A 26145-nucleotide genomic window follows, 5' to 3' on the forward strand; every position below is an offset into this window, starting at 1 on the left:
TGACGACCCATCAGTTGACACAGAAATCTTCAATCTGCCACACACTAAAAACCATCTCATAAGAGATGAAAGACAAAGTTGGATAAAATGTTTTTATTCCAGTTGGAGAAGAAGAAAAAAAAGGTTTTGCCCTATTTCAATAAGTCTTCCACAATAGTGCATAAGTAAGTAAAGAGAGAAAAACATCTACAGAGTAGGCATCATTAAAAAAAGCAGTTGCGAATCAGCTTCATTCTATTAATAATCATATGGCACCCAGACAGCATTCGTCCCATTGTTAATGTCCTTCATTCAAACCATATGTTGTTCTGTTTCAACATTACAAGTTAAAAACTAATAGAAATTCAAGTTGAATTCCTGAAAATGGCTCTTCATCAAGGCAGAATCTTCACTGACATCCTCCCTTTTCCCAGGGTGGCTCTGAAACAGATAGCTAGTGCGGCCAGTCACACTTCCAGGGCTGTGACTTGGGGGCTTTAAGGCATTTTCCTAACTTTTCACATCCTGGAGGGGCCCAGTTCTGTTAGTGAAAGAACCCACAGAAAACATTCTTATACATTCATTCACCTGAGCTGAACATGATTTACATTATGTTCTCCAAGGAAACCACATGGGGGAGCTGATGCTACACATCTCACATTCATGTACAAACAGTGCTTTAGCAATGAGCATACACAGCATTGTTTCTTTTTAGCTCTTTTGTAAAAACCAAAACCAATGAGACAAACACTCCCTAATTTTTCCAAAAGCAGCTAAAATCCACAAAACAGTTGCTGGGACAAAAGGTCCAAGAATCACGCTGCTGTGTTTTTCCACAAATAACAATAAGATAGTCTATTATTTTACAAACAAAGGGAAAGAAAATAACTCGTAAACAAATTTGAAATTGTGTCCACAAACTTTACTGAAAGAATTCTATAAAAAGATAGAGGAAATGAGAAAAGGTGTCACTACAGCAAGCACTTTTTATTTTATTTTCTAAAATAATTTTCTTTGAGAAAGAACACACAGAGATGTTAACACCGAAAACAAAAGCCACAGAACAATACTATGAAATAAAATGTATTATATGAAACAAGTTTTAAAAATATGATACATGGGGAATGGACATTCTGTGAAATATTGATCTTACCATGACAGCCATGTCACACATATTGAGCTGGGGCACACCTGGTACCAGACCCTTCTTATGCTTCTCTACCACTGCTGTGATCCGACTCAGTGCATCCTGGTACTCCTTAGTCACAGCACTGCAGAGAAACACACAGACGTAAGTAGTTGTGCAAAACACTCACCACACATACAAACATAACAGTCAGGCAATATTGGCATATGGCCACAACATCTAGAATTACAACAGCACAGTAAAGGCATGCAACCACATCTTGTATTCACACACTAACACAGACACACAGATTCACCTAAAATGTCTGAACAGATGCACGAGGCTCTCCAATCAGAGCGTAGTCAAGGACAAACACTCAGGTTTTCACTTTCTTCCACACACAACACCAATGGCGTGGTTATACAATTTAACACAGAGAATAGATGTCAGTCACAGCATATAGACAGATGACAGAAGGTCACTGCTCACACAAATGCACAGCAGGCCTACAATATAGACCAGTGTAAAACAATCTCTGTATGATTAGTAAAACATTTTCTCAGAAATCGGTTTCATAAATCTGCAGCTTAGTCTGTGCTGTGCAGCCTAAAATGACTATCTATTATCATTGCATGACACCTGCCTGCCTTTAAACAACTGATATAATCCATAGCGAATGGACACTAATGACTGAAACGCTAGTTTAAAGCCGACAAGCTTAACTCATACGAGAGCCTTTTGACAGCAAACACACCTACCAATTCATGCACAGGCGTATACACGCACACACACACACTGCCCCTTCGGGGCTGCCCTCAGCAGGATGGGCCATGTTTCCTATCCCCTGTCTCTCAATTATTCTTGTTGGACACGGCGGAGCACCTCTGTGCATTATTATATTCAGTGTGTAAAACGCAGAGGCCCTGAAGTGTTTCAAAGGAACACTGCTCTGTCTGCTCTCAATAGAACCTGTAGGGTTAATGGGCTCTCTGTGTTTGGGGGGAGTGGGCGGTTGGTGGCGCGACACGTGGATAGACAAATATCACCAGTGCAATTACACCCATAATACAGTCGCAAGCAGCACCTGTGCCAGCTCCGTCCCCCCCGGCCCTCCCCAAAGCCAGCTCTCTGATTGGCCCCTGGGGAGGGTGTGCGCGTGTGCGAGGTGAAGTGTCAATTAGTGTAATAACCCCAGGCCCTGTCCGGCTCACACCGCCCCTCCACCCCCCCTTCGCCTCCCAGAGGGCAGTGGGGCTTCCGCCACACAATAGCACCTGCTCCCCCCCTCCCTCAGCCTGTGCTAGTCCTATATTCACACCCTCTGCTCTCCCATCATCACTACTCTACTGCTCCAGTGTTCCCCCACCCCAACTCATCCTTTAGGTCCTTAACCAGGCCATGGCGGTCTAAACTTACCATCTGCTCTCCGCCTTGGCTTGCTAGTTATTTCTTATGGTTGTGTGGTGACGCAATACGGTGCAATGACCCAGAATCACAACATACCACGGCCTTGATCATATTTTTAATGAGTTAAGGTTTCTATAGAAACAAGTGTTTCATTTCAGACAAAATGTTACTATGTATGTATTTGAAATCACAAATTCTGCTTCATGGACCAAAGACAATATCTTGATCAAAATGATGAAGATTTCATTACCATCCTATCCGTTTCTCTGTTCTGTATTGATCACTGTGATTCGTTTTCAGATAACTTCTGAAGCTGCTTTATCTCACTAAATATTAGAACCATACATCAGAGCCAGACCAAACGCAGTGTGCAACACAGGCGGCTGGTGGCACCTTAATTGGGGAGAACGGGCAAATAGTAATGGCTGGAACGGAATCATGGAATGGTATCAAACACATGGTGGTTTCCATGCTTACTCCATTCCAGACATTATTATGAGCTGTTCCTCCTCTCAGCAGCTTCGTGTGGTGTGCAAAGTGTACACTCAGCCCTTTTTGAGTTAAGACTATTCTTTGTCTATGCATTGAGCACCCTAACCCTAAAAATATATAGATAAAAACATGTTTATTTCTCTCCTCAAATAAACAAAACTCCAGTCAGCACAGCCTCATTATCATTACTATAACCCTTAGCTCACTGGTGTTAAAGCAAAAACTGGAATAATAATAACGTGGATGCAAATGAACTCTTTTGATTTATAATGCATGACACCCAGGGGGAAGGCGGCATTGCTCAGGTGTGTCACTACACTCTGATTAGTGATTCATAACCCCACTGGTAGAGTGAACACACACACACACACACACGCAGGCAGGCAGGCATCAAGCAGAGGGAATTGAAGAGACAATCAAATACCTCAGCCCTTTCTCCTCCTCCTGTGGAAATTGAGCAATTCGGTGAAGACTATTGATTGGGGGCTGAAGTGGTTGTCGGCAGCAGATGAGGCCAGAGTGTGTAGGGCTGCCTGCTACATTAGCCCGAGGCAGGCTGGGACTTAAGTGCTCAGCACAGGGTGACGAGGGCCCAGGGGAAGTGAGCCGGAGCAGCAGGAGGCAGGGCTAAGTCCAGTCCCACTGGGACACAGGCAGGGAGAACTGGGCTGTCTTACTATACACTGGACCCAGTCAGCCACACCTTCCCACTGATCTACTAACCACAGGAGTCATCATCTACCACACCAATAGAAGAGGACCAATAACAATTTCATGTGCTCATGTACAGTCTGAAAACGCTTACCCGTAAATTCACTGACAATCGGAAATAAATGTTTTATCTAAATGTCTCACAGCGGTAGAATGTTGATCTCTGTGTGATTGTCTTCTTATTGTACATCAATGAGAAACACAAAATATGAAATATCCTAACTCAGATATGAATGGAAAAGCATCTTCTGTATCCCCCTGGATTCCTGCAGCAGGTCTCTAGTGAGTGTGTCCATGTATCCTAAGAGGCTGGGACAGTGGAGCGACTGCCTGGGCAGCGTGTGTTACTGCTGTAGTATCAGCCTGCCACACAACTGAAGGTATGTGTGCAGACAGGCCCTACATCATCTTAAGTGGCTCTTTAGGTGCAGACAGAGATTAATGATGGCCAGCCGGTCCAGCTGGGTGCCCAAGGAGCACATGGCCAGCAGCCTGCCTGACACACAGACAGGAGAGGGAAACAGAGAGAGGGAGGAGATGGGAGGGAGGGCAGTGGGGGTGGAGGGTGGCTGGGTATCATTACTGGGGCTGGAGAGATGGGGCTGGAATATTGTGACCTCACAGACCACCCCAATGACCCCCACCCACTTGGAGAGGGGAGAGGGGACGCAGGGTCCTCTCTCCAGGTGTCAAACCAGCTCCTCCTCTCCATAAGTCTGGGACACGGCCAAATAAACGCTTCAACACATTCAACACAACACTGCTATAGATGTTTCTGTTTTTAATTATGCAGAATGAATAGAAGAGAGCAGAGATGAGATGGGCTGATCAAAAACAACATGAATGTTTAATTATTCCATCTCCCTTCAAGTGAAAAAAGGAGTGTGGGGGAGATTAGGAGGAGAGAGTGATAAAGTGAGAGAGGAAGAGAGAGAGAGAGAGAGAGAGAGAGAGAGAAAGAGATAGTGAGGGAGGGAGCCAGCCAGAGGGTGTGAAACAGCCTGGGGGACAGGAGCTAATCCGACTGAAGAAAACATTAAGGAGAATGAAGACGGATCAGAGAGAAAGCTAGATAATAGGAAATTGTATTCCCTCATCAAATCATTATGAAAACTATATGAATGTGTGTCACGCTTTTGTTCATCTATGAGTGTCTTTGCCAATAAAAAAGTGAAGTAAAAAAGAATAATGCTTCTTTTGTACTCTTAAGTACAATTAAGGCCATTTTTGAACACATTTTTACACCATCATTACCATCACTATTCTAAATAAAAACTAACGCAACACCCAACTGTTTTTTTTTTTTTACACAATTTTAACTATAGATACGGTGTCATGTTCGAATGAACACAAAAGTCCATTAAACAGCACTTCCTCTCGATTTATACGAGAACAATTTGTCTTGCAATTTTAACTTCTGGCAGTGGGTCTGAGGCAAGATAGCGAGCTTTAAAGAGCTATTTGCAATCACAAAGAATAGCGTTTAATCAGCCAGTCTGGGGCTGCACAGATCAATCTTCAGTCCTCACCGCGTCTCTTTCCCACAACTGGATCAGTATTGATCCTATAGATCCTGTCCACCAACATCCCACAACCCCCTCCTCCGCTCTTGTCTTCTCTTATTTAACCAGAGACCTGCTGTTTGTTGAGCTGTGTGGAGATTGGCTGGCCAACATCAAGCCCTGTCTATATTTCCCTTGCCTTTCACTTTACGTTCAGTACAATCGAACAGTACACCAGGGAATCTTTGTTTGTTTTAGTGAGCACTCACCTGATAGGGTATTTCTCCCCGGGGTCCCGCCCCAGGTGGAAGATGAGTGGCTGCATGGTGTGTTCCTGTTGGGTGTGGGTGGTCACGCCTGCCACCTCTTGGCCTGGACAGAAGTTAATGCCCTGTTAGAGTGGACACACATACATACACAATATATCTTTAGCTTCTAAACGCCCACTTCATAGAGGACAATGGAGACTGTGGTGGTAACAGATAACCTACTTCAACTGACCCTGAGAAAGTGCCCTTGAAAAGAAAATACAATTAAAAAGACAAAATGGATGGCAAGATGCATTGTGCTGTCAATGATGTCCACCTACAGACCGACCCAATCACTACACACCTGACCCTGATGCCGTCTCTCTGTTTGAAGATATGGAGGAATTTGTGCAAGGGAGCTTAGTGTAGATGTGTACAGTACATGGTGTATAGTGTGTGTGACTATATCTGTTTAGTATATAGTATTATGTCTTCCTCATCCTCAAACCTGTCAACGTGTTCTCTCTGCCCTGGGGCTACGGTATGCCTGTGACTGTTACCTACAGTTGAAGTCGGATGTTTACATACACCTTAGCCAAATACATTTAAACTCAGTTTTTCACAATTCCTGACATTTAATCATAGTAAAAATTCAGTTAGGATCACCACTTTATTTTAAGAATGTGCAATGTCAGAATAATAGCAGAGAGAATGATTTATTTCAGCTTTTATTTCTTTCATCACATTCCCAGTGGGTCAGAAGTTTACATACACTCAATTAGTATTTGGTAGCATTGCCTTTCAATTGTTTAACTTGGGTCAAACGTTTAGGGTAGACTTGCACAAGCTTTCCACAATAAGTGGGGTGAATTTTGGCCCATTCCTCCTGGCAGAGCTGGTGTAACTGAGTCAGGTTTGTAGGCATCCTTGCACACACATGCTTTTTCAGTTCTGCCCACAAATTTTCAATAGGATTGAGGTCAGGGCTTTGTGATGGCCACTCCAATACCTTGACTTTGTTGTCCTTAAGCCATTTTGCCACAACTTTGGAAGTATGCTTGGGGTCATTGTTCATTTGGAAGACCCATTTGCAACCAAGCTTTAACTTCCTGATGTCTTGAGATGTTGCTTCAATATATCCACATAATTTTCCCTCATGATGCCATCTATTTTGTGAAGGGCACCAGTCCCTCCTGCAGCAAAGCACCCCCACAACATGATGCTGCCACCCCCGTGCTTCACGGTTGGGATGGTGTTCTTCGGCTTGCAAGCGTCCCCCTTTTTCCTCCAAACATAACAATGGTCATTAGGGCCAAACAGTTCTATTTTTGTTTAACCAGACCAGAGGAAATAAAAATAAAAAAAGTACAATCTTTGTCCCCATGTGCAGTTGCAAACCGTAGTCTAGCTTTTTTAATGGCGGTTTTGGAGCAGTGGCTTCTTCCTTGCTGAGCGGCCTTTCAGGTTATGTCGATATAGGACTCGTTTTACTGTGGATATACAGTTGATATCCATACTGTGGATATACAGTTTACATACACTTAGGTTGGAGTCATTAAAACTTGTTTTTCAACCACTCCACACATTTCTTGTGTGTCAGTTAGGACATCTACTTTGTGCAGCACACAAGTCATTTTTCCAACAATTGTTTACAGACAGATTATTTCACTTATCATTTACTGCATCACAAATCCAGTGGGTCCAGCATCTTCACAAGGTCCTTTGCTGTTGTTCTGGGATTGATTTGCACTTTTCGCACCAAAGTGCGTTCATCTCTAGGAGACAGAACGCGTCTCCTTCCTGAGCAGTATGACGGCTGTGTGGTATGACGGCTGTGTTTATACTTGCGTACTATTGTTTGTACAGATGAACGTGGTACCGTCAGGAGTTTGGATATTGCTCCCAAGGATGAACCAGACTTGTGGACTTCTACAATTTTTTTTCCTGAGGTCTTGGCTGATTTCTTTTGATTTTCCCATAATGTCAAGCAAAGAGGCACAGAGTTTGAAGGTAGGCCTTGAAATACATCCACAGGTACACCTCCAATTGACTCAAATTATGTAAATTAGCCTATCAGAAGCTTCTAAAGCCATGACGTCATTTTCTAGAATTTTCCAAGCTGTTTAAAGGCACAGTCAACTTAGTGTACGTAAACTTCTGACCCACTGGAATTGTGATACAGTGAATTATAATTGAAATTATATGTCTGTAAACAAATATTGGAAAAATGACTTGTGTCATGCACAAGATTGTGGTTGCTTGTAATGTCTTGTTAATTGGTGTTGGACCCCAGGAAGATTAGCTAGCGTTATGGCGTTAGCTAATGGGGATCCTAATAAATAAAAAATACAAAGTAGATGTCCTAACCGACTTGCCAAAACTATAGTTTGTTAACAAGAAAATTGTGGAGTGGGTGAAAAACGAGATTGAATGACTCCAACCTAAGTGTATGTAAACTTCCGACTTCAACTGTATGTGGCTACTCTATCTGCCAGTCAGAATGTGGGGCCATGCAGGCTTGCTCCCCTATACCCCCCCCCCCTCTGGGGTAGCAGCCTGGCTCTGACAGAGGCTGATTGAGTCACAGCCCCCTCCAGACCCCCTGGGGAGACCTCTCAGGTGCCCTTGTGAGCAACACGACTAATATTGAGAGAGCACTCATCTGTAAGGCACTCTACCGACTCCCCTCTGGGACCATAAGCAGCCTCGCTCAAAGGAGCACAGGCACGAGCGCACACACACACACACCTCACTTCAGTACACTGCATAGTGCACTATGATCCAGACTTGCCCACATAGTGTCCTGAAGCAGTCTCTGTGCATTGGTCTTAGAAATGTAAAAGAGCCTAAATCCCCTTGGACTGTGAGTAAGCCCTTTTAATCTGTATCCAAGAAGAAGACACAGCAGAACTCCACATCTCCCATGGTATTAAGAAGATAGCAGATCGTACAGCAATGTTCTTTTAAAGATGGAGTAAAGTAGCCAACATTATAAGATGAGGGGAGGAATCAAGGGACATAAAATGGAATGCAAAAGTAGAATTTTGGTTTCATATTTTCCTCAAAGAAAAAGATTATATAAAGAGCCATATTAAACGTATGCTACCCAACAAAGACAAGGCCGAGCAGATATCAGATACAGACCGTTCCCATTCCCAACACCTCACACCATTACCACACCATCCAACAAGAGCGTTTGATGAAATCCACTTAACCCTGTGAAATGTCTAATTTTGCACATCACTAAATCTCTTGGATTTCACCAGAAAAATCACAGTAGAGCTCATGGCTATTAAGCCATAATTGAATTTCAAGTTCAGAAAGACACACCATCCTTGTTTTATTTTTTACTTCACATAAATAGTAAATGCACAACATTACTTACAACTGGTGAGAAAATAGTAAGCTTGAATGATGGATCAATGTTTCAGCACAATATTCAGACGCATTTAAAACCGCTTGAAATAAAGAGTGTTTTTTCTGTGTGATGGATGCTCGGGTGAGATGTGAGGGTCAAGCGTCATTGTAAAGCTCTGAATGCATGCTGCCTATTCTGGTGAAGAACCGACACATTAACTCTCAGAGTCACAGCTTTGGAGACCCAGAGCCTCCCCTTCAAACCATCTTTTGCTCGCAGACACACACATTCACGGACACACGCACACATACCAAATCGATAGGCAACACACAGGCAATCAGACGCCATTATTTGTGAAGTTCCACTCCAGTTCACATGAGCTGATAAAGGAGGCTGCTATTGATTCAGCTGCCCTCTAGGAGAGAGCAATTTAAGCAACCGATGGGGCACAATGCAAACTTGCACATTTGAAACAGAGGTTTCTGAGGGAGAGGAGCAGGACATATTTTAAAGGGTGCCAAGAGGAGGATAGAACACATTCTCACTTCTCAGGGCACAGGAGGGGAGAGCAGGATACTCAGCAGGAGGAGAGAGCAGGATACTCAGCAGGGGGAGAGAGCAGGATACTCAGCAGGGGGAGAGAGCAGGATACTCAGCAGGGGGAGAGCAGGATACTCAGCAGGGGGAGAGAGCAGGATACTCAGCAGGGGGAGAGAGCAGGATACTCAGCAGGGGGAGAGAGCAGGATACTCAGCAGGGGGAGAGAGCAGGATACTCAGCAGGGGGAGAGAGCAGGATACTCAGCAGGGGGAGAGAGCAGGATACTCAGCAGGAGGGGAGAGCAGGATACTCAGCAGGAGGGGAGAGCAGGATACTCAGCAGGAGGGGAGAGCAGGATACTCAGCAGGAGGGGAGAGCAGGATACTCAGCAGGAGGGGAGAGCAGGATACTCAGCAGGAGGGGAGAGCAGGATACTCAGCAGGAGGGGAGAGCAGGATACTCAGCAGGAGGGGAGAGCAGGATACTCAGCAGGAGGGGAGAGCAGGATACTCAGCAGGAGGGGAGAGCAGGATACTCAGCAGGAGGGGAGAGCAGGATACTCAGCAGGAGGGGAGAGCAGGATACTCAGCAGGAGGGGAGAGCAGGATACTCAGCAGGAGGGGAGAGCAGGATACTCAGCAGGAGGGGAGAGCAGGATACTCAGCAGGAGGGGAGAGCAGGATACTCAGCAGGAGGGGAGAGCAGGATACTCAGCAGGAGGGGAGAGCAGGATACTCAGCAGGAGGGGAGAGCAGGATACTCAGCAGTAGGGGAGAACGCTCCACCAGCGACAGCCAGTGCTGATGAATGATAGTACTTTGGTGAAGTGGGGTGTCCTCATTAATATTCATTAGGCACTGATGTACACAACAGCCACTTGATGAGCTGTTTTCAAGATAACACTGACTACCAAATGTGTGTTTTTATAGGGCACTGTGGATGGCTTGTTGAGGGTGTGGGGATGAGAGAGAGAGACAATGAGAGATAATCTACAGTCAGAGCGAGAGAGCGAAATACACACTACAGTCACTAAGAGGGACTCACCTGGTTAAACTCCTCCCACGAGTTGCTCCACGTCCAATAGTGGGCCTTATAAGGCCCAACCCTGACTGCCATCATCTCATTGCCGCGGTAATAGAAGATGGGCCTGTTGGGTGTGAAATGGGATTGGTGACTGCTGGATTCCTGTGATAAGCAGCAGCCCTCTCTCAGCTCCAGAACCCCCCTCCCCCTGCGCTGCACTGCCTGGCCCTCCCTCGCAGGCTCGCGCCCCACCACCACGCTGCCATGGCTCATCCCATTATGTGCTTGGTGGAACACCTTATCCACCAGGGTGGTCCCTCTCCCTGGGACCTGGGCCCCAGCCAGCAGCCTCCTTACAGGGGGCACCGCCACCGCTGCTCTCCAAAAGCCTACATCCGCCCGCCCATCTTACCGCAGGGGCACAAACTCCCAAAGTACCGTGACCAGCAGAGGGCATAGCTGACCTCTGAACCAACTCTCATAGCCAAATCCTAACTTCAGACTTGCATGTGATGGAACTCTTATTGAGTGGTCCATGATTTTGCTGGTCAAAGTTCAAGTTATGTGTACCGATCAAGTTAGGAGGGCAAGTATACAGAACACATCATATTCATCACCTTATCTTACATGAATGAATCCCTCTGACAGGGCCATTTAAGCCTCTTTCAGCTGCGAGTTCTAACCTGTTGATGAGTGTGTTGTTATGGAGGACAGGGCTGAGGTCCAGTCCATCTATGAGCCTGTCGTCTGGAACACTGAGGCCAGCCACAGACAGACTGGTGCTGAACAGATCCATCACAGTCCCCAGCTGTTGGCTCACCTGGAGATGGGAGAAAGAATTGGAATTCAAATCCAGGTAGAATCACATTGTCTATGGGTGCTGACATGAAAGTTTAACAGCGATTGTTGTAGGAAGTTAGATGGCTTGCATGGGCATCCATACATACCAGATCGATGCACTAACTAATCAATTTAATTACAAATACTAAAACTTTGTTCCCCAAATTACAACACTTTATTTGCTTTAATCAATTAATATCCTGTCAAAATGCTTGAGCGTCTCCTCCAAAGCTGCGGTGAGTGTCCATGTCAGGACCCTGAACAGCGAAACGCGGCAGCCTTGTGAAGCGCAGTGATCAGAGCAGGGCTGGGGAGTAGAGAGAACTTCTCAGAGCAGAGTGATCCACACTACTGGGAGGCTGTGATACACCAGAAGCCCGCAGAGACACCAAAGGATCCCTCTCCATGCATGAAACCCAACACGACAGCACAATGGCCAACAGTGTGCACTATGAAAGCCCACCATTTCAGCGGATTGGGTGGAGTGGGGGTGGGGTGAGTCCTGATGATGCATTTCTTCAGTCTCCTCTATAATCTGCGCTCGCAGGTTTATTATAAACCTCACAAACGCCTCTGTAAATTAGGAGAAAAAGGGGAGTGAGGAGAAAGAGGGAAGATGAGGCCCGGGCTAGCGCTAGCTGTTTTATCTCCCTTCCACAGTCCCTGTGAAAAGCTTTATTTTATTTATAAACTTTGAACTATTTTCAGATAAAATGCAATTTTTTCCACTGTCATCCTTGATCTTCCATTCCATTCTCTCCTGAGCAGCCCTTTGAGGGAGACGGCACGCTCACAATCAGATAGTGCTATCAGCCCAGAGCAGCTGCGCCGCCATGCTCCTATCAGCTGCCTGCACACACTACCAAAATGAATTCCTTTTTCTCCCGCAGCCACTGCACCAGCCAGAAAGGGCCCTGCGACACATTCCGTTATCTGCACTCTCACGCTTAACACACACACACGACGTTAAAAAAACAAGAGAAATCAAAAAGGATAATTAATGAAGTTGACTACCAGGTAGCACAGACAACCCTAAATCCTCAACCAAAAAACGCTAACCATTTTTTTTTTTAAGTCTAAATAGTTGAGAGAGACCATTTCATTATCTCCCATTTATACTTTTCTCTCCATTCTGTATATTTCTTTCTGTATTTACTCTTTTTGCCAGCCTTTTGTCTGTGTGGTTCTAGGTTAAACCCTGGTGGTAGTTATCTGACGTGGCAGACCTGCTATCCCTGTCTAACGCACTCAGGCTCCGTGTCTCCCAGCTGATAAACACAACAAAAGGGATTGTGATGGTGGCAGCAGCAGCAGCAATGTTGGGGGAAAAGCCCTCCCTTTCCCCCCTCCATCCCAGCCAGCCAGCCTCATCCCAACGTGGCCCCTCAGTCACCGGGGGAATGTGAACCTGTGCCCGGCTCCCGCCGTCAACCTCATCTCTCTCATTCCAACATCTCCCAAAACTCTCTCTGTCCCTCAATATTAACAACTAACACTTTCATTAGTGCTATGTGGAGTACAGTCACGATGGCATGCTAGGTTTATCTACAAACTGATGAACTTTTTTTGTTACTTTAATCTATCTGTGCAATAAGACTGTGGCGTTCACACGGATTGTAATGGAGTCTTCTGCCTCTGTTGAAGATTATTTTAATGAGTGTGAGAATGTTAGAAGATAACTTTACCTAGCCTAAACTGAAACTGGACCAACCAAACCTATGACTCCTATCAGTGTGTCAGCTTCGTCAATGATGAGTTGATATGAAATATGTATAATAGCTGTAGTTTTTAACCTGAAAACACGTTTAATCTGAAACGATTTAGAGTAGGCCTTGTTAATGTTTGCTGGTCCCCGTACCAACAATCCTCCTAATAAAAGCGATGTGGCACGCGTGGCTGTTCATTATTCGCAGCATTTATGTTTAGGGCTTATGAAACTTTTCAATGTGCCGATGAACAGAGAGATTTCAGCGCAGCACAAAACAACAGAGAGGGAAATCATCTCTTTGGCCATCCTCCCCAACAGCAGGGAGATGAAACGAAACCCATACAACAAAGCTGCTTTGTCAAATGAGCTAGTCCCATGTATTCCTGCCCAATCCACAGACTAAAGCCACAGATGGCTTTCGGCAGGGTTCCCCAACTGGCGGCCCGCGGACCAAATTTATTATTATAATTTTTTTTTTATTGTTGAACATAAAAAGACTGTAAAAACCCCAACAAATCAGCTCCAAGTGATTTTAATTTTGGAAATCTGTTAGAGTATTCCCACGCACAATAGAGAGATGTATGAGATCGTATAGAAATGGAAGCAAGGTTTGAAATTATTATGTTTTAGTCAAATATTATATCCGTTTGGGCTTCTTGCGGTCAATTTGCCGTCTAGAAATGATTTGTAATTATGTTCCGGCCCCCTGACCATTCTCTCAAGACAAAATCGTCCTGCGGCTGAATCTAGTCAATGATCCCTGTTCATCAGCATAACAGCGGTGCCTCATTCACGATACTCTGTTCTCAGAAGTGTTTCATCTGCAGTCATTTCTCTAGTTAACCCACCAGCAGGTGCTACAGACAAACGTACATAGAGGTTGGGCTGTCATGGCACTGCACCAGCACACCAAAGACCCTGCATACAAAACCCTCCCTACCTCCCTGGCACTGCCATCTTTTCCAGAACCATCCCTGTGGAGCACTGCACCGGGTGCACCCTTCCCTCTCTTCTCCCAACCACCCCTTTACTTTTTTTTCTGTCCTTTATCCTGTGCGCCTGGCATATTCAGATACAGAAGCCCTCATTACAGCTCAATCCAACCTCAGCAAACACACAAACAGATTAGCCGCTTAAGATGCTCCCAATCCCCCTCTCCCTCGCCACTCTGCAGCGCTATCAGGCCACAGCACACCCCTCCGATATGAGCCGGGGGCAGGGCTTACTTCAGCCTACAGACTGCTTCCTCCGCTCACTCCTCAAAAAAAATCCCTCTGCGCCACAGCCCCGTGTCACAGCTGCCCCTAATACAATTAAAAGTCATTTGCAGAACGCACAGGCTTAGCGGATCAGGGGGAAAGTCTTCCTCACAGGCTCACAGAGGAGGAAGACAGGAAAAGGGGGGGGGGGGGGGGGGGGTAAGAAGATGAACCTTGCCACCTCAAAAAGTATTTGAAAAAAGTCCCCCCTTGCACACACATACACACCCACACGCGCGGACACCCACACATTCAAACAAACAAAAAACGGTGTGTTTGCGTTTGCAATGCCAGCACCTGAGGAGAGATGAGGTGTGATGATGTTGAGGACATTGATACACAAATCGAAACAAAGAACTACAATGATATGAGACAATTACTGAAATGACTAATTGTAATTACTTTCTAATGTGGTACCTGCTTGAAAACCCAGCTGCTTACAGACAGATAGCACTACAGTGACTCACAACTGTGTGTAAATACCAGGAGATGTTCCCCAACTCCAGACAAGTAGAACACTTAGAACATATCTAGAACACCTGGAACCTGGAGATGTTCCGGACAGGTAGAACAGAGAGAAAGAGAGAGTTCTCACCGTGCCTGCTGGGATGTGTCCAGGCCACCAGGCGATGGCAGGTTCCCTCATTCCACCCTCAAACGTAGTTTCTTTCCCACAGAGAAACGGGCCGTTACTGCCACCTCAGGGGACAGAAACACATCACTCACACACTAAGCACCATGATGAAAGAGATTACTAAAACAACTTACGTTATACACAACTGAAAGGAGCCCCAAACAAAGAAAATACCCACACATACTACTCATAGACATAAGAGTACATTACTCACATCTATCCATACAGGCATGTAAACAAGAACTGTAAGAAAGCAGCATGGAATTGCATTTGTTGGTATCATGAGTTGAGAGACTAAATCATGGTGTGCAGATCTTACTCTGCTTGGGGCCGGACATCACTGCGGCCCCGTTGTCCGAGGTGAAGAACACAAAGGTGTCCTTGTCGATGCCCAGAGCACGCAGCCAGGCCAGCATCTGTCCAACACTGTAGTCCAGCTCCATCACTGCATCACCGTACCTGCAGTACACACACACACGTCATTCAAACTACAGTATCTCAGGAACTTCAAATTACCAATCCCAACTCACCACAGACAGACAGACAGGTATGTGTAGGCACTAGGGCTAGGCAAACCCATCAACCAAGCTACATTATTCTAGAAAACATGGAGGTAAATTAGGTATTTACTATAAAACATTTGGTATTTAGCAACAAGAGTTTTCACACAAAAAACATGGACTAAAAGCCTGTTGGAAAAAAATGGAAAAGCATTCCATCTCAGTGTGAGCCACCTATCCCAGGCACCTGGCTAACACTTTTCATCTCTGATCCATTTCTCTGTCAACAAAAACCTCATTTGGCATTCTGAAGAAATGCCTGCTTAGTGAGGCCTGAGTATTCACCGAGACTGAGAGGAATACTAAGTGACCTGCGCCCAGACGAGCAACACATCCCTTTACCCTCACCACTAACAGAGGGGCAAAGGGGTGTGAAAAATCTACATTAAATTGACAATATCCTTAGAGCAGGAAACAGGTTTTTTCTTCTCTTCATTATTACAATATTTTTCTCATTTCGATTTTGAATCTTCATGTTGATACCGTGATTCTGTTCTTCCAAGTGGCATCTAATTCCACTCACGTTTCCAGGTGTGAGATGAGAGATTGATCACCAAGTAGAATACGCAGTGGCTCATGCTAATGACTTTCCCCACCCTGTAACACTGCTGCAGGCACAGCTCATCCACTTCACACATTCACAAAGCCCCTAAATCAATGGACTAACACCCAGAGATCCAAGCAGAGTTTAAAAACAACAAGCCAGTTTGGTAAACACTGTACAAAAACAGAAATACTGTACCGGGGTAGAAAATCGTCAAGAGAAATGTACTAATTAGGTCCTATAATAGCCAGATCAACAAAGCCAGCAATGATACAGGTTAATAACCAAGAGGGTGTCCAAACTCTCTGCTCTGGGAGAAACTCTCCATGCTTTGTCAGAAACACATCACATGTCTCTGTGTAAGACTTTGCAGCTAAGTGTCATTTTCTAGATGTGGCTTTATTATTGACATTTTATGATTGTAGCGTCAAGTGTTGGGATCCTACCGCCCCCTCTGGCTCTTCCCCAGGAACTGTTTTGAAGCATAGACCGGAGCATGCGTAGCGTCTGCTGCCCAGTAGAGAAAAAATGGCCGCTGGGCCATGTTTTGGTGAAATATGAAGTCAAGGCCCTCCTGGAAGGAAAGAAATTAGATTATAGTCTGCTATCAGACAAGACACCATCCAGAAAATTCACTACAAAACTGACAGAGAACAGTAGTGTAATGGGAACATGTAAGATTAATAAAGTTAATATTCAGTGAAAAGTAATTAACATAATGCTTAGCATATTATAATTTTTCCCTTTATATAATACACATGATTTCCAGTGTTCTATTTGGGACACTCATTTGTGTACGGGTTGATGGGTCACTAGACTTGATACTGAATGTTATGGATTGTTCTCGTATCTGTTCATGGTGATTGACGCCAGACTGGAGGTACAAGGACAGACGATATGGATTGTTATTCTATTCTCTGACACTGTGCGATTCTGTAGCAGCTGATGTTGTGACTTCCTACCTGCCTCTGTGTTTACAGAACATTGGTGCTGTGAGATTAGAATATAAGGGCGGGTAGGGCATGCTTAGAGAAGGGCATGCTTAGAGAAGGGCATGCTTAGAGAAGGGCAGTTTGACATTTTCTCCGCTTCTGTGCTGGAGTTGTCTCCCTGTGGTAACTGGTAATTAAACTGGATTGATTTTGACTGACTAAATCAATGACTGGTCTCCTTTTCCTTCACCTGGAAATTCCTATAACAAGTAGTATTTGTAAGGAAGAACTGGGACGGACGTCTGCCACTCAATCACTTTACCTCCAAGTAGATTTGTGTAAGGTTAGATTCCCCAGTTTTCTTATCGATCCCAAACTCCTCATAGTATCTAGAAAACAAATGTAGTTCATTAGTTTCCATGTCATCTACATAAGTACAATAGTTATTAGTTATCAATAGGACAATCCGTTTTATTCCAAAATCCCAGCAGCAGACTTTGAGAAGCCCGTCCTCCCAGGCTGTGATTAGAGGGGAGTTAAGAGAAGCAGATTTGAGAAGTCTCTGAAGAGCAGGGGAACTGTTATGAGATAGTACTGAAGCGTGGAGCGGTAGACGCAGCAGCGCCCGCCGTCTCTCTCATGCTCGGGCTGTTCCAGGTGTCCTCACACACCGCCAACGCAACCTGCCGTCTCCTGGGTGCGTGTGTGTGCGTCTGTCCAGGCTCAGGCACGCTATGCTGATTAAACCCACGGCTAAGCGCAAAAAGCTCCCGCCTGCTAGCGCCAATGACCCTGAATACACATATGGCTGTTTTGGGGAAAACAAATGGGCGGAAAATGGAATACACAAGCGCAGCTGGTACAGAGAAGAGTAAAAAAAACTATCCTCATTCAGAGGAGCAGCCAGCCGAGCCAAACACTGAAAGAATCCGGGAGAGAGGATTTTTATGTTTTCTGTTATGTGTGAGTGAGTGAGAGTAGGAGTGTGTGCAGGGTGTGTGTGTGTGTATACCTTCCCACCATCTGAGAGTTGTTATAGACTGGGACATTAGGCCTGTCGCTGCTGTTGTAGGGACCGAAGTGGCAGTTTGGAGCACCAAACCATTCATCAAAACCATGCTCCAGAGGTAGGTGGTGAGCTCTGTGGCCAAGATGCCTTAGGCCAGGAAAAATGATGGGGGAAGGAGAAACACAGAATTAAAATTGTCACTATTGTTACCACTTCAAATGAGATCAAAATGAATGGTGCCCACCACTTGCCGATGATCTTGTTGACGTAACCTTTCTTCTTCAGTACCTGTGGTAATAGAATTTCATCCTTTGAGATCCCTCCTACTATCTCCTGGGGTGTGTAGGCTGCAAAGGTCAGGGGTTACATTAATTTGTGTGGCAAAGCAGCAAGGAAAATATAACTCAAAAGAGAGAGTTAGAGCTCACCATTCCTGGCATGGGCATTGGTGGTATAGAATCCATTTCTAACTGGTAATCGTCCTGTCAGAAGTGAAGCTCTGGCTAAGGAATAATAGGATAAGAGACATCAACATCATGTTTTGATAAACAATTTAAATGATCAGCTGAATGCGTAGTTAAAGTGGGAGAGCCTGCATGTGATTTTACATAAAGTTCCACAGTATATAACTAGTTAGATCCGGGTTAAGCAAGCATTTTATCAAGAAGCAGTGTGGCTTGGCAGGGTCGTGTTTCAGATGACAGATGGCTCTCGACCTTCGCCTCTCCCGAGTCCGTACGGGAGTTGCAGCGATGGTATAAGACTATCACTACCAATTGGATATCACGAAATCGGGGAGAAAAAAGGGGGGGAAATGAATAAATAATAATAAAGAAATAAAAGGGGAAAAATAACAAAAAGACTAATAAAAAAAAAGTATGTGCAAAGCTGTCATCAAAGCAAAGGGTGGCTACTTTGAATCTAAAATATTAAATATATTTTGATTTGTTTAATACTTTTTTGGTTACTACATGATTCCATGTGTGTTATTTCATAGTTTTAATGTCTTCGCTATTATTCTACAATGTAGAAAATAGTAAAAATTAGGAAAAACCCTTGAATGAGTAGGTGTGTCCAAACTTTTGACTGGTACTGTATGTATGAACCAAGTTGAGCTTTGCATTTGGGTTTTGCGTCAGGCTATATTTTCAAATAAATATATATACACTACCATTCAAAAGTTTGGGGTCACTTAGAATTGTCCTTTATTTTTATTTTTTAAGAAAACACTTTTTTTGTCCATTAAAATAACATCAAATTGATCAGAAATGCAGTGAAGACATTGTTAATGTTGTAAATGACTATTGCAGCTGGAAACAGCTGATTTTTTATGGGATCCCATTCCTCTTTCCATTCTGTTTAGAGCCAGTGTACACTGCTCTGTGAAGGGAGTAGTACACAGCGTTGTACGAGATCTTCAGTTTCTTAGCAATTTCTCGCATGGAATAGCCTTCATTTCTCAGAACAAGAATAGACTGATGAGTTTCAGAAGAAAGTTAATTGTTTCTGGCCATTTTGAGCCTGTAATCGAACCCACAAATGCTGATAATCCAGATACTCAACTAGTCTAAAGATGGCCAGTTTTATTGCTTCTTTAAATCAGGACAACAGTTTTCAGCTGTGCTAACATAATTGCAAAAGGGTTTTCTAATGATCAATTAGCCTTTTAAAATGATCAACTTGAATTAGCTAACACAATGTGCCATTGAAACACAGGAGTGATGGTTGCTGATAATGGGCCCCTGTACACCAATTTAGATATTCCATTAAAAATCTGCCATTTCCAGCTACAATAGTCATTTACAACATTAACAATGTCTACACTGCATTTCTGATCAATTTGATGTTATTTTAATGGACAAAAATAGTGTTTTCTTAAAAATAAAAAATAAAGGACAATTCTAAGTGACCCCAAACTTTTGAACGGTAGTGTATATGGGAGCTCACCCTGGATATTGTGATTAAGTCACGTACCATTTCAGTATATGATTACATTTCTAATTAACATTCAGTGTCTGAATCCTCTAATACCCTCTCCGTGGCATTAATAAAAAATAGCCAGGTATGATGCACTTGGCTTCCTTCAGGCACTCACATCACACACACATGTGAGATAAGCAATTGATTAGGTCTTATTTGCTTAAATATTAATTAGAAAAAAGAAAAGGGTCGATCTATTTTGCATAACACGTTTATTCAAATTCCCAAATTAGGTATAATTAGCATATTTCAATAGTGTATTACCCCTATTAGCATAATGAGTCTTCTCCCCTCTATCACCCAGACACACACAGCTTAGGCTTCTGATGTATGCGTCACATTGTTTCAAAAGGCTTTTGAAGGATGCCTGCACCTACCACCAACCTCTCACCCAAATCCCACTTACCATCACTGCAACTATTCCTCTACAATGACAATTACAATATTATTGAATTGTCATCATTTATTGTTGCACTGACAGTCAGGTTCTTATGCATGTGGTGCCAATTCCTATCCAGAATTGGTACCACACTAGCTATTCAGACTATGAATTCCTTCTGTCTTTATAATCAGTGTAATATGTTTTTATATCTATGAATTCAAGAATTGGTATTTTAATAAAGTATGACATGTATGTAGCTGACACTCACATGGAGAGCAGAGAGGGTTAGCTGTGTAGAAGTTGGGGAACAGCATCCCCTGTGCAGCCATGGAGTCAAGGTTTGGTGTCTCCTTGGAGGGCTGGCCAAACACTCCCAAATCTCCCCAGCCCATCTAAAAACATTAGAGGAACAAGCTGTCAAATGTTAGTGGATCATCATGCTTTGATAAGCAGACTTTACATTATAACACAACATCTCAAATAGAGTTGGAGAGAAATGGTTACCATTTCCTGACAGAGACCAAATACAACGCCTATGTTGGCATGCTGTGTATTATTGTATGTCAATATATGTCAAGAATACGTGGTATATAATCAGAGGACACAGCCAGTCATGTCAGCATTCCATTTGAGTAATCATGCCACAGGTTTTCGAGATTATAAAAGTTCGTTTTTCAAGTCTCATCCCCCAAAAGTAACACTCCCCAAACTAAAAATACATCAACATCTTACGTCATCCATAAGAATGATGATAATGTTCGGAGTCGACATGTTTGAAGGAGTATCTGCCCCAAAACAACATATTAAACTACAAAACAATATCAAAATTTGAATTAGACAGACATCCATTGCACAAAGCAAGACGACGAAAGCAATGAGGAAGTGTCACATGATAACACATTCAGGAAGCACATGACGATTTCTAATTGTTTGCTTTCACGAGCTTTTTTAGCGCAACACTTGCGCATATTCAAGTGGGTGAAGCTGACTTTACTACCCGATGTAGACACGCTTAAAAACACAAGTCCCGTTATTTTCCATGAACAGTTACACAAAATTACGGGAGAAATTGAAGTTATCTGACTTGTCTTTAGCTAGCACACACAGTCACGTGATACGTCTTGGCAGGCACAGCAGACATCATTCCAAGATGGCGGTCTGTATCGCTGTCATCGCTAAAGAGGTAACATGAAACAAGAATGCTATTTACCTCGACATTTGATGGAATGTAATTTGCATTTTTTTTTTTAAATGTATTAGCCTCCAATGGGAAAGGGGGATACCTAGTCAGTTGTACGACTGAATGCATTCAACTGAAACGTGTCTTCCGCATTTAACCCAACCCCTCTACGAACCTGAGTGGTGACTGTGATGCTATAAGGCTAGGTAGTAGCTAGCCAACTGGGCTAACTAGTTAGTTAGCTAAATTGATTATGGTTTATTTAGAACTGACTAGCTAGTTAGTAGCCTATGTCGTAGGGTTCACTTGAGAGATAAGCATACAATAATAATGCATCAAGTCAGACTTTAGGTTAAAGGTTCAGACGTAGCTCGCTATTCGTATTCAATTCATATGCAGATCAGTGCTGTCCTTCAATCTTGGTCCAAACCAAAGGTTGAGTTTTTTTTAAATTCTAGCCCAACACACCCAATGTTAACAAACTAGCTCATCATTAAGCCCTCAGGTGTGTTATTGGGTTGGAACAAAAGATTGCACACCCTCAACCTGTGGTCCAGCACCATATACATTCTATCTGCAAGTATTTGGCCAGTTTAAATTTTGTGATGAATTGAGGTTTTATTATGGAAGGTTGCACTAATTAATTCCCTATTCTGTTAGAATTATCCTCTGTTCATCCGAAGTGTACCCGTACAGAATGAACTGAAGTTCCACTACACAGTGCATACCTCTCTGGATGTGGTGGAAGAGAAGATTTCAGCAGTCGGCAAAGCTATGGCAGACCAGAGAGAGCTTTACCTTGGGTTGCTGTACCCAACGGAGGACTACAAAGTGTATCCTTCTCATTTGATAAAATTGTACATTACACTCCTGTCTGCATCATGTTTTTTCTCCTATCAAATTGAATGTATACTCCTTTACCGACATACCAGATATGGCTATGTGACAAACTCCAAGGTGAAGTTTGTCATTGTCGTGGACTCGTCAAACACGTCTCTGCGGGACAATGAGATTAGAAGTGTAAGTCAACCCCTGACTGTATGGTTCTCTTAATGGCTTTCTGGGGATCTGATTTTGATGAAACTACTTGACACAGTTATTCTTTCCTTCAGATGTTCAGAAAGCTACATAACTCATTTACTGATGTGATGTGCAACCCATTCTATAATCCTGGAGACACCATTCAGTCTAAGTAAGCTATCCCCACAAACTGTTAATTATGTAATGGTGTATATCAAAATTGCTATAATCATTGATTTCCACCTTTTTTCTCCAGGGCCTTTGACAGCATTGTGTCTGCAATGATGGTGCAAGCTAGCTGATATTGTCCTCCTGAACATCTGTACATAATTTCCTGAAACTCTTTACATGTTGCCTCGTGTATAACAGTGAAATAAACTATGTCCATCAGAACCTCCATTTCAAAGAAGCACTATCAAGTGTAATTCATTTATTCATTTCTAAAGCAAAAGATGTTTGACAAATTATATACAGCCATAAACATTGCTTCAAGTACATAGCAACAACTCAATCGCTCAAACTGCCAATTGCATGTCAATATAGTTACAAAAGAAAGCCAATCACACCCCAAATGTTATCATTTGTTTGGTGTTTTACAACAACTATACTTACAAGCTCGATAGCCACACCAACAAAATGAGTGATCTGATCAAAACATCCTTAAAAAAAAAAAAGTATCTGACATGGCAAATGGCTGTGCATTCAAAAAGTTATTGGGGTAAATAATGGCACAGAAACTGCTCAATAAATAAAATAACACCATAGGCACAATCTTTAACTGTATTAAGCAGCAAAACAAGGCTGGCCTCATCCATTTCCCCTACAATAAGAGGACAAAATGGCCATTGCAAAGTCTGTCTTGTTAGGATTAAGTTGCAATAACTTTTTATAGAGGCTGTTAACAAAAGTTGCCATATGAATTAATTCAATGAGGTTGAAATCTGCTTTTCTCTCGATTTCTGCCCATTAACATGCATTGAAAATAATTTGCAAATGAGTCGAGTAGAGACGAGCAAGTCACGATTTCCTGAAATTCTCATTCCATGTTGATATCAAACAATCACTTGAATCCAGACGTGATTCAGTAGTGTTGCTGCGGGTGCATGTGTCCACTGTGCCCTGGCCCCGAGTGGTCAGTCGGTGGGGTTATGAGGAGAAGGCATGGGTGTCGTTTAGGGCCCTGCTCACGGTGCTCAGGAACCCCCCAGTGTCTCTTCCCAGCTGGGGGCCCGTAGGGGTGTGGTGAGACTGACCTGGCAGGGCCAGTATTGTAGCGGAACCTGCCTTGTTGATACCCATTGTATCTGGGTGGGTGGAAACCTCGTCCCCTGGATCGAGCACCTCTGTGAATCCCCCGGTCTGTGGTGCTGATTCCTGGCATGTTGGTCCTTTTAGGCAATACCTGCAATGCAAAGGCCACAAACAACCTACTAAAAGACCTGGAATCATAATTGACAATTAACAGGAAAACTTAATTCTGCTCAATTTATTCATGAATGTGCAACTTTATCAATCAAGTGTGTTTTGAATTTAGAATTCAGGTTTCCCTTCCTACTAACCTTTATGACTCTGTCTCTGAATACCGTCTCATCCAGGCTCATGGCAGTCTGCACTGAGTCCCTGTCATGGAACTCAATATATGCAAAACTGGGAGAAAGAAAGTTGTTAACTTATACACAATCACATACTCAAATTGTTAACAGAACATACAAAATGTCCAAGAAACAAATAAAACGGTGCATAAACCATGTAATTGGACTTTGCATTGAAACTGAGGTCCCACATGATGGGATGGATAGTTAACCTCACCCCTTGGGATGGCCAGAGAATTTGTCACAAAGGATGGTTACTCTGTTGACAGGACCACAGCCATTGAAATGGATCTCCAACTCATCTGCAGTGGCACCATACTCCACCTGTTCATTTCCATATAATATCATGAGTCTATGCATGAGGACCCTCAGTTACTGTGTGGATATCGTATCAAATATGAATTGTGTATAACTTGACATGAATGCAAAATGTAGACATTAATAAAAAAAATAAACCTTACATTCCCCACATAGACAGATCTGTTGTCAGCATCTATCCTTTCCTCATGGGTCATTGTATAGAACATTCCTGCTGTTTTGAACAGAAGAGAACACTGGAGCATATTGCACACGACTGAAATTGAAAGACATCAAACACAAAGCAACTATTTACAACAACACCAAGAGGAACTGAGGACTACTTAGATGTATTTATCAAGAGGAGTTTGCAAGACGACAGCCCCATTCCATCGGAGGAAGGGACAACCTGAAATAGAGGCTGCCGGGCCTTGGGCAATGATAAAACCCTTCTGGAACGCTGCGGCTCACTGCTCGTCTCATTGGGCAATGATGAGGCTCATGTGAGCCACACCGTGGCAGGCCAGCCCAGCAGATGGGCTCAGGTGTGGGCCAGCTGGCTAGGCTGAACAGGAGCTGGAGCTCAGCTGAACAGGAGCTCACCTGCCTGGATCTGTCTCTCTGTTGCCTCATACTGCACTGCTCTCAGCCGCTCCTCCTCCTCCATCTCTTGCACCCGTGCCTTGATGGCTTCAAGCTCCTATATGGAATGGGAAATGCCAAAACATCTGAAATACGCATTGTCATAAGGGGTAGTGTAGGAATATGCAGTATGAGACCATTTCTTAACTTTCAGACAACATAAAAACATGTCTGAAATGTATGAGATGAGCGCCTTGAGGTTTCGGATGCCTAGCATCTGTGGCCTATTTGAACAGCTGTTTTAAGTTGTTGTTTGAGGATGCAATTATATTGTTCAGAACCACACTTGCTGCTGCCACATTACGCAGGCGCGCCCCAGTGGATGGATATATTGTGGCAAGATAATGCAGTTTAAACCTACAAAACTGTCATATCAATCAGGTAACATAGGTGGAACATAGACGTAGCATGTGTGCTGCAGTAATAATACAATAGGCTACCTGGAATATCCTTTGACCCTACGTTGTTATGTAGCCTACAATCAATTGCGCATTCAAGAAAAAAAAAAACAGTAGGCTAGCCTGCAATTTGTATCACGCAAGGCCGAATGCAATTATCTTGTTTTCTTACATACCGGGTCCTCCATGTAATGATCTCCCGCGAGCTCGCCTTCTATGTACATATCTTGCCTTTGCTCCGCCATATTCAGTGCTCAACAGCAGACACCAAACCCATGCCCGCAGACGCCACTTCAATCCCCGCGACGTCGCTCTCTTGTAGCCAGTCCAGTGTAGAAGACTCCAATGCAATCGATGTTTTTTTTAATCACTTCTCCGATTTGAATAAGGTTAATAAATGTAGCCTGTATACGGAAATTTGTTTGGATTAAATAAAAATATCTTCCCGCGGACGGAATCTACCCACGCCCTTGTCAATAGTGGTTGCTTACCTGTCTGTCAAATATGACGAGAGGAAATGTCAATTAATTATCACATGGTTGTGGGCTCGCCCCATCAGTTGTTGGATTGGCATTTTATGAAAATAAATCTATAAGGTATCATTTTATTTTCATAAATGCAAATAAATGCATTCTCGTGTGGTTTCAATACGAACTGCTATTGATTACAATGTCAGGTCAGGATAAGGGGACTTGTCCAAATGCTGCCCGTACACCACTGTCCCCCTCTATGGACTATGTGTAATATAATGAAAATAACAGTAAAAAGCCTGTTGTGGTCTT

General features: G+C 43.5%; 3 protein-coding genes across 3 annotated transcripts; 1 reads left to right on the forward strand and 2 right to left on the reverse strand.

Moving 5' to 3' along the window:
• Nucleotides 1–78: 78 nt before the first annotated feature.
• Nucleotides 79–21121, reverse strand: galns (galactosamine (N-acetyl)-6-sulfatase). Its single transcript, XM_038991371.1, has 14 exons — nucleotides 20967–21121; nucleotides 20503–20626; nucleotides 18301–18375; nucleotides 18117–18219; nucleotides 17876–18019; nucleotides 17186–17252; nucleotides 16378–16505; nucleotides 15147–15286; nucleotides 14789–14892; nucleotides 11070–11206; nucleotides 10408–10510; nucleotides 5487–5608; nucleotides 1133–1250; nucleotides 79–520 (listed from the first exon to the last, which is right to left on the reverse strand). The coding sequence occupies exons 1-14, from the start codon at nucleotides 21081–21083 to the stop codon at nucleotides 434–436; spliced, it is 1569 nt and encodes a 522-aa protein (XP_038847299.1). The 5' UTR covers nucleotides 21084–21121; the 3' UTR covers nucleotides 79–433.
• Nucleotides 21122–21287: 166 nt separating this feature from the next.
• Nucleotides 21288–23120, forward strand: trappc2l (trafficking protein particle complex 2-like). Its single transcript, XM_038991382.1, has 5 exons — nucleotides 21288–21417; nucleotides 22075–22247; nucleotides 22347–22434; nucleotides 22527–22606; nucleotides 22691–23120. The coding sequence occupies exons 1-5, from the start codon at nucleotides 21385–21387 to the stop codon at nucleotides 22734–22736; spliced, it is 420 nt and encodes a 139-aa protein (XP_038847310.1). The 5' UTR covers nucleotides 21288–21384; the 3' UTR covers nucleotides 22737–23120.
• LOC120052342 (embryonic polyadenylate-binding protein 2-B-like) lies at nucleotides 22917–25608 on the reverse strand. Its single transcript, XM_038999200.1, has 6 exons — nucleotides 25540–25608; nucleotides 24931–25023; nucleotides 24488–24580; nucleotides 24244–24350; nucleotides 23994–24081; nucleotides 22917–23836 (listed from the first exon to the last, which is right to left on the reverse strand). The coding sequence occupies exons 1-6, from the start codon at nucleotides 25606–25608 to the stop codon at nucleotides 23516–23518; spliced, it is 771 nt and encodes a 256-aa protein (XP_038855128.1). The 3' UTR covers nucleotides 22917–23515.
• Nucleotides 25609–26145: the final 537 nt, after the last annotated feature.

Source organism: Salvelinus namaycush, chromosome 1 (genome assembly GCF_016432855.1).
Source record: "Salvelinus namaycush isolate Seneca chromosome 1, SaNama_1.0, whole genome shotgun sequence".
Lineage (NCBI taxonomy): Eukaryota > Metazoa > Chordata > Actinopteri > Salmoniformes > Salmonidae > Salvelinus > Salvelinus namaycush.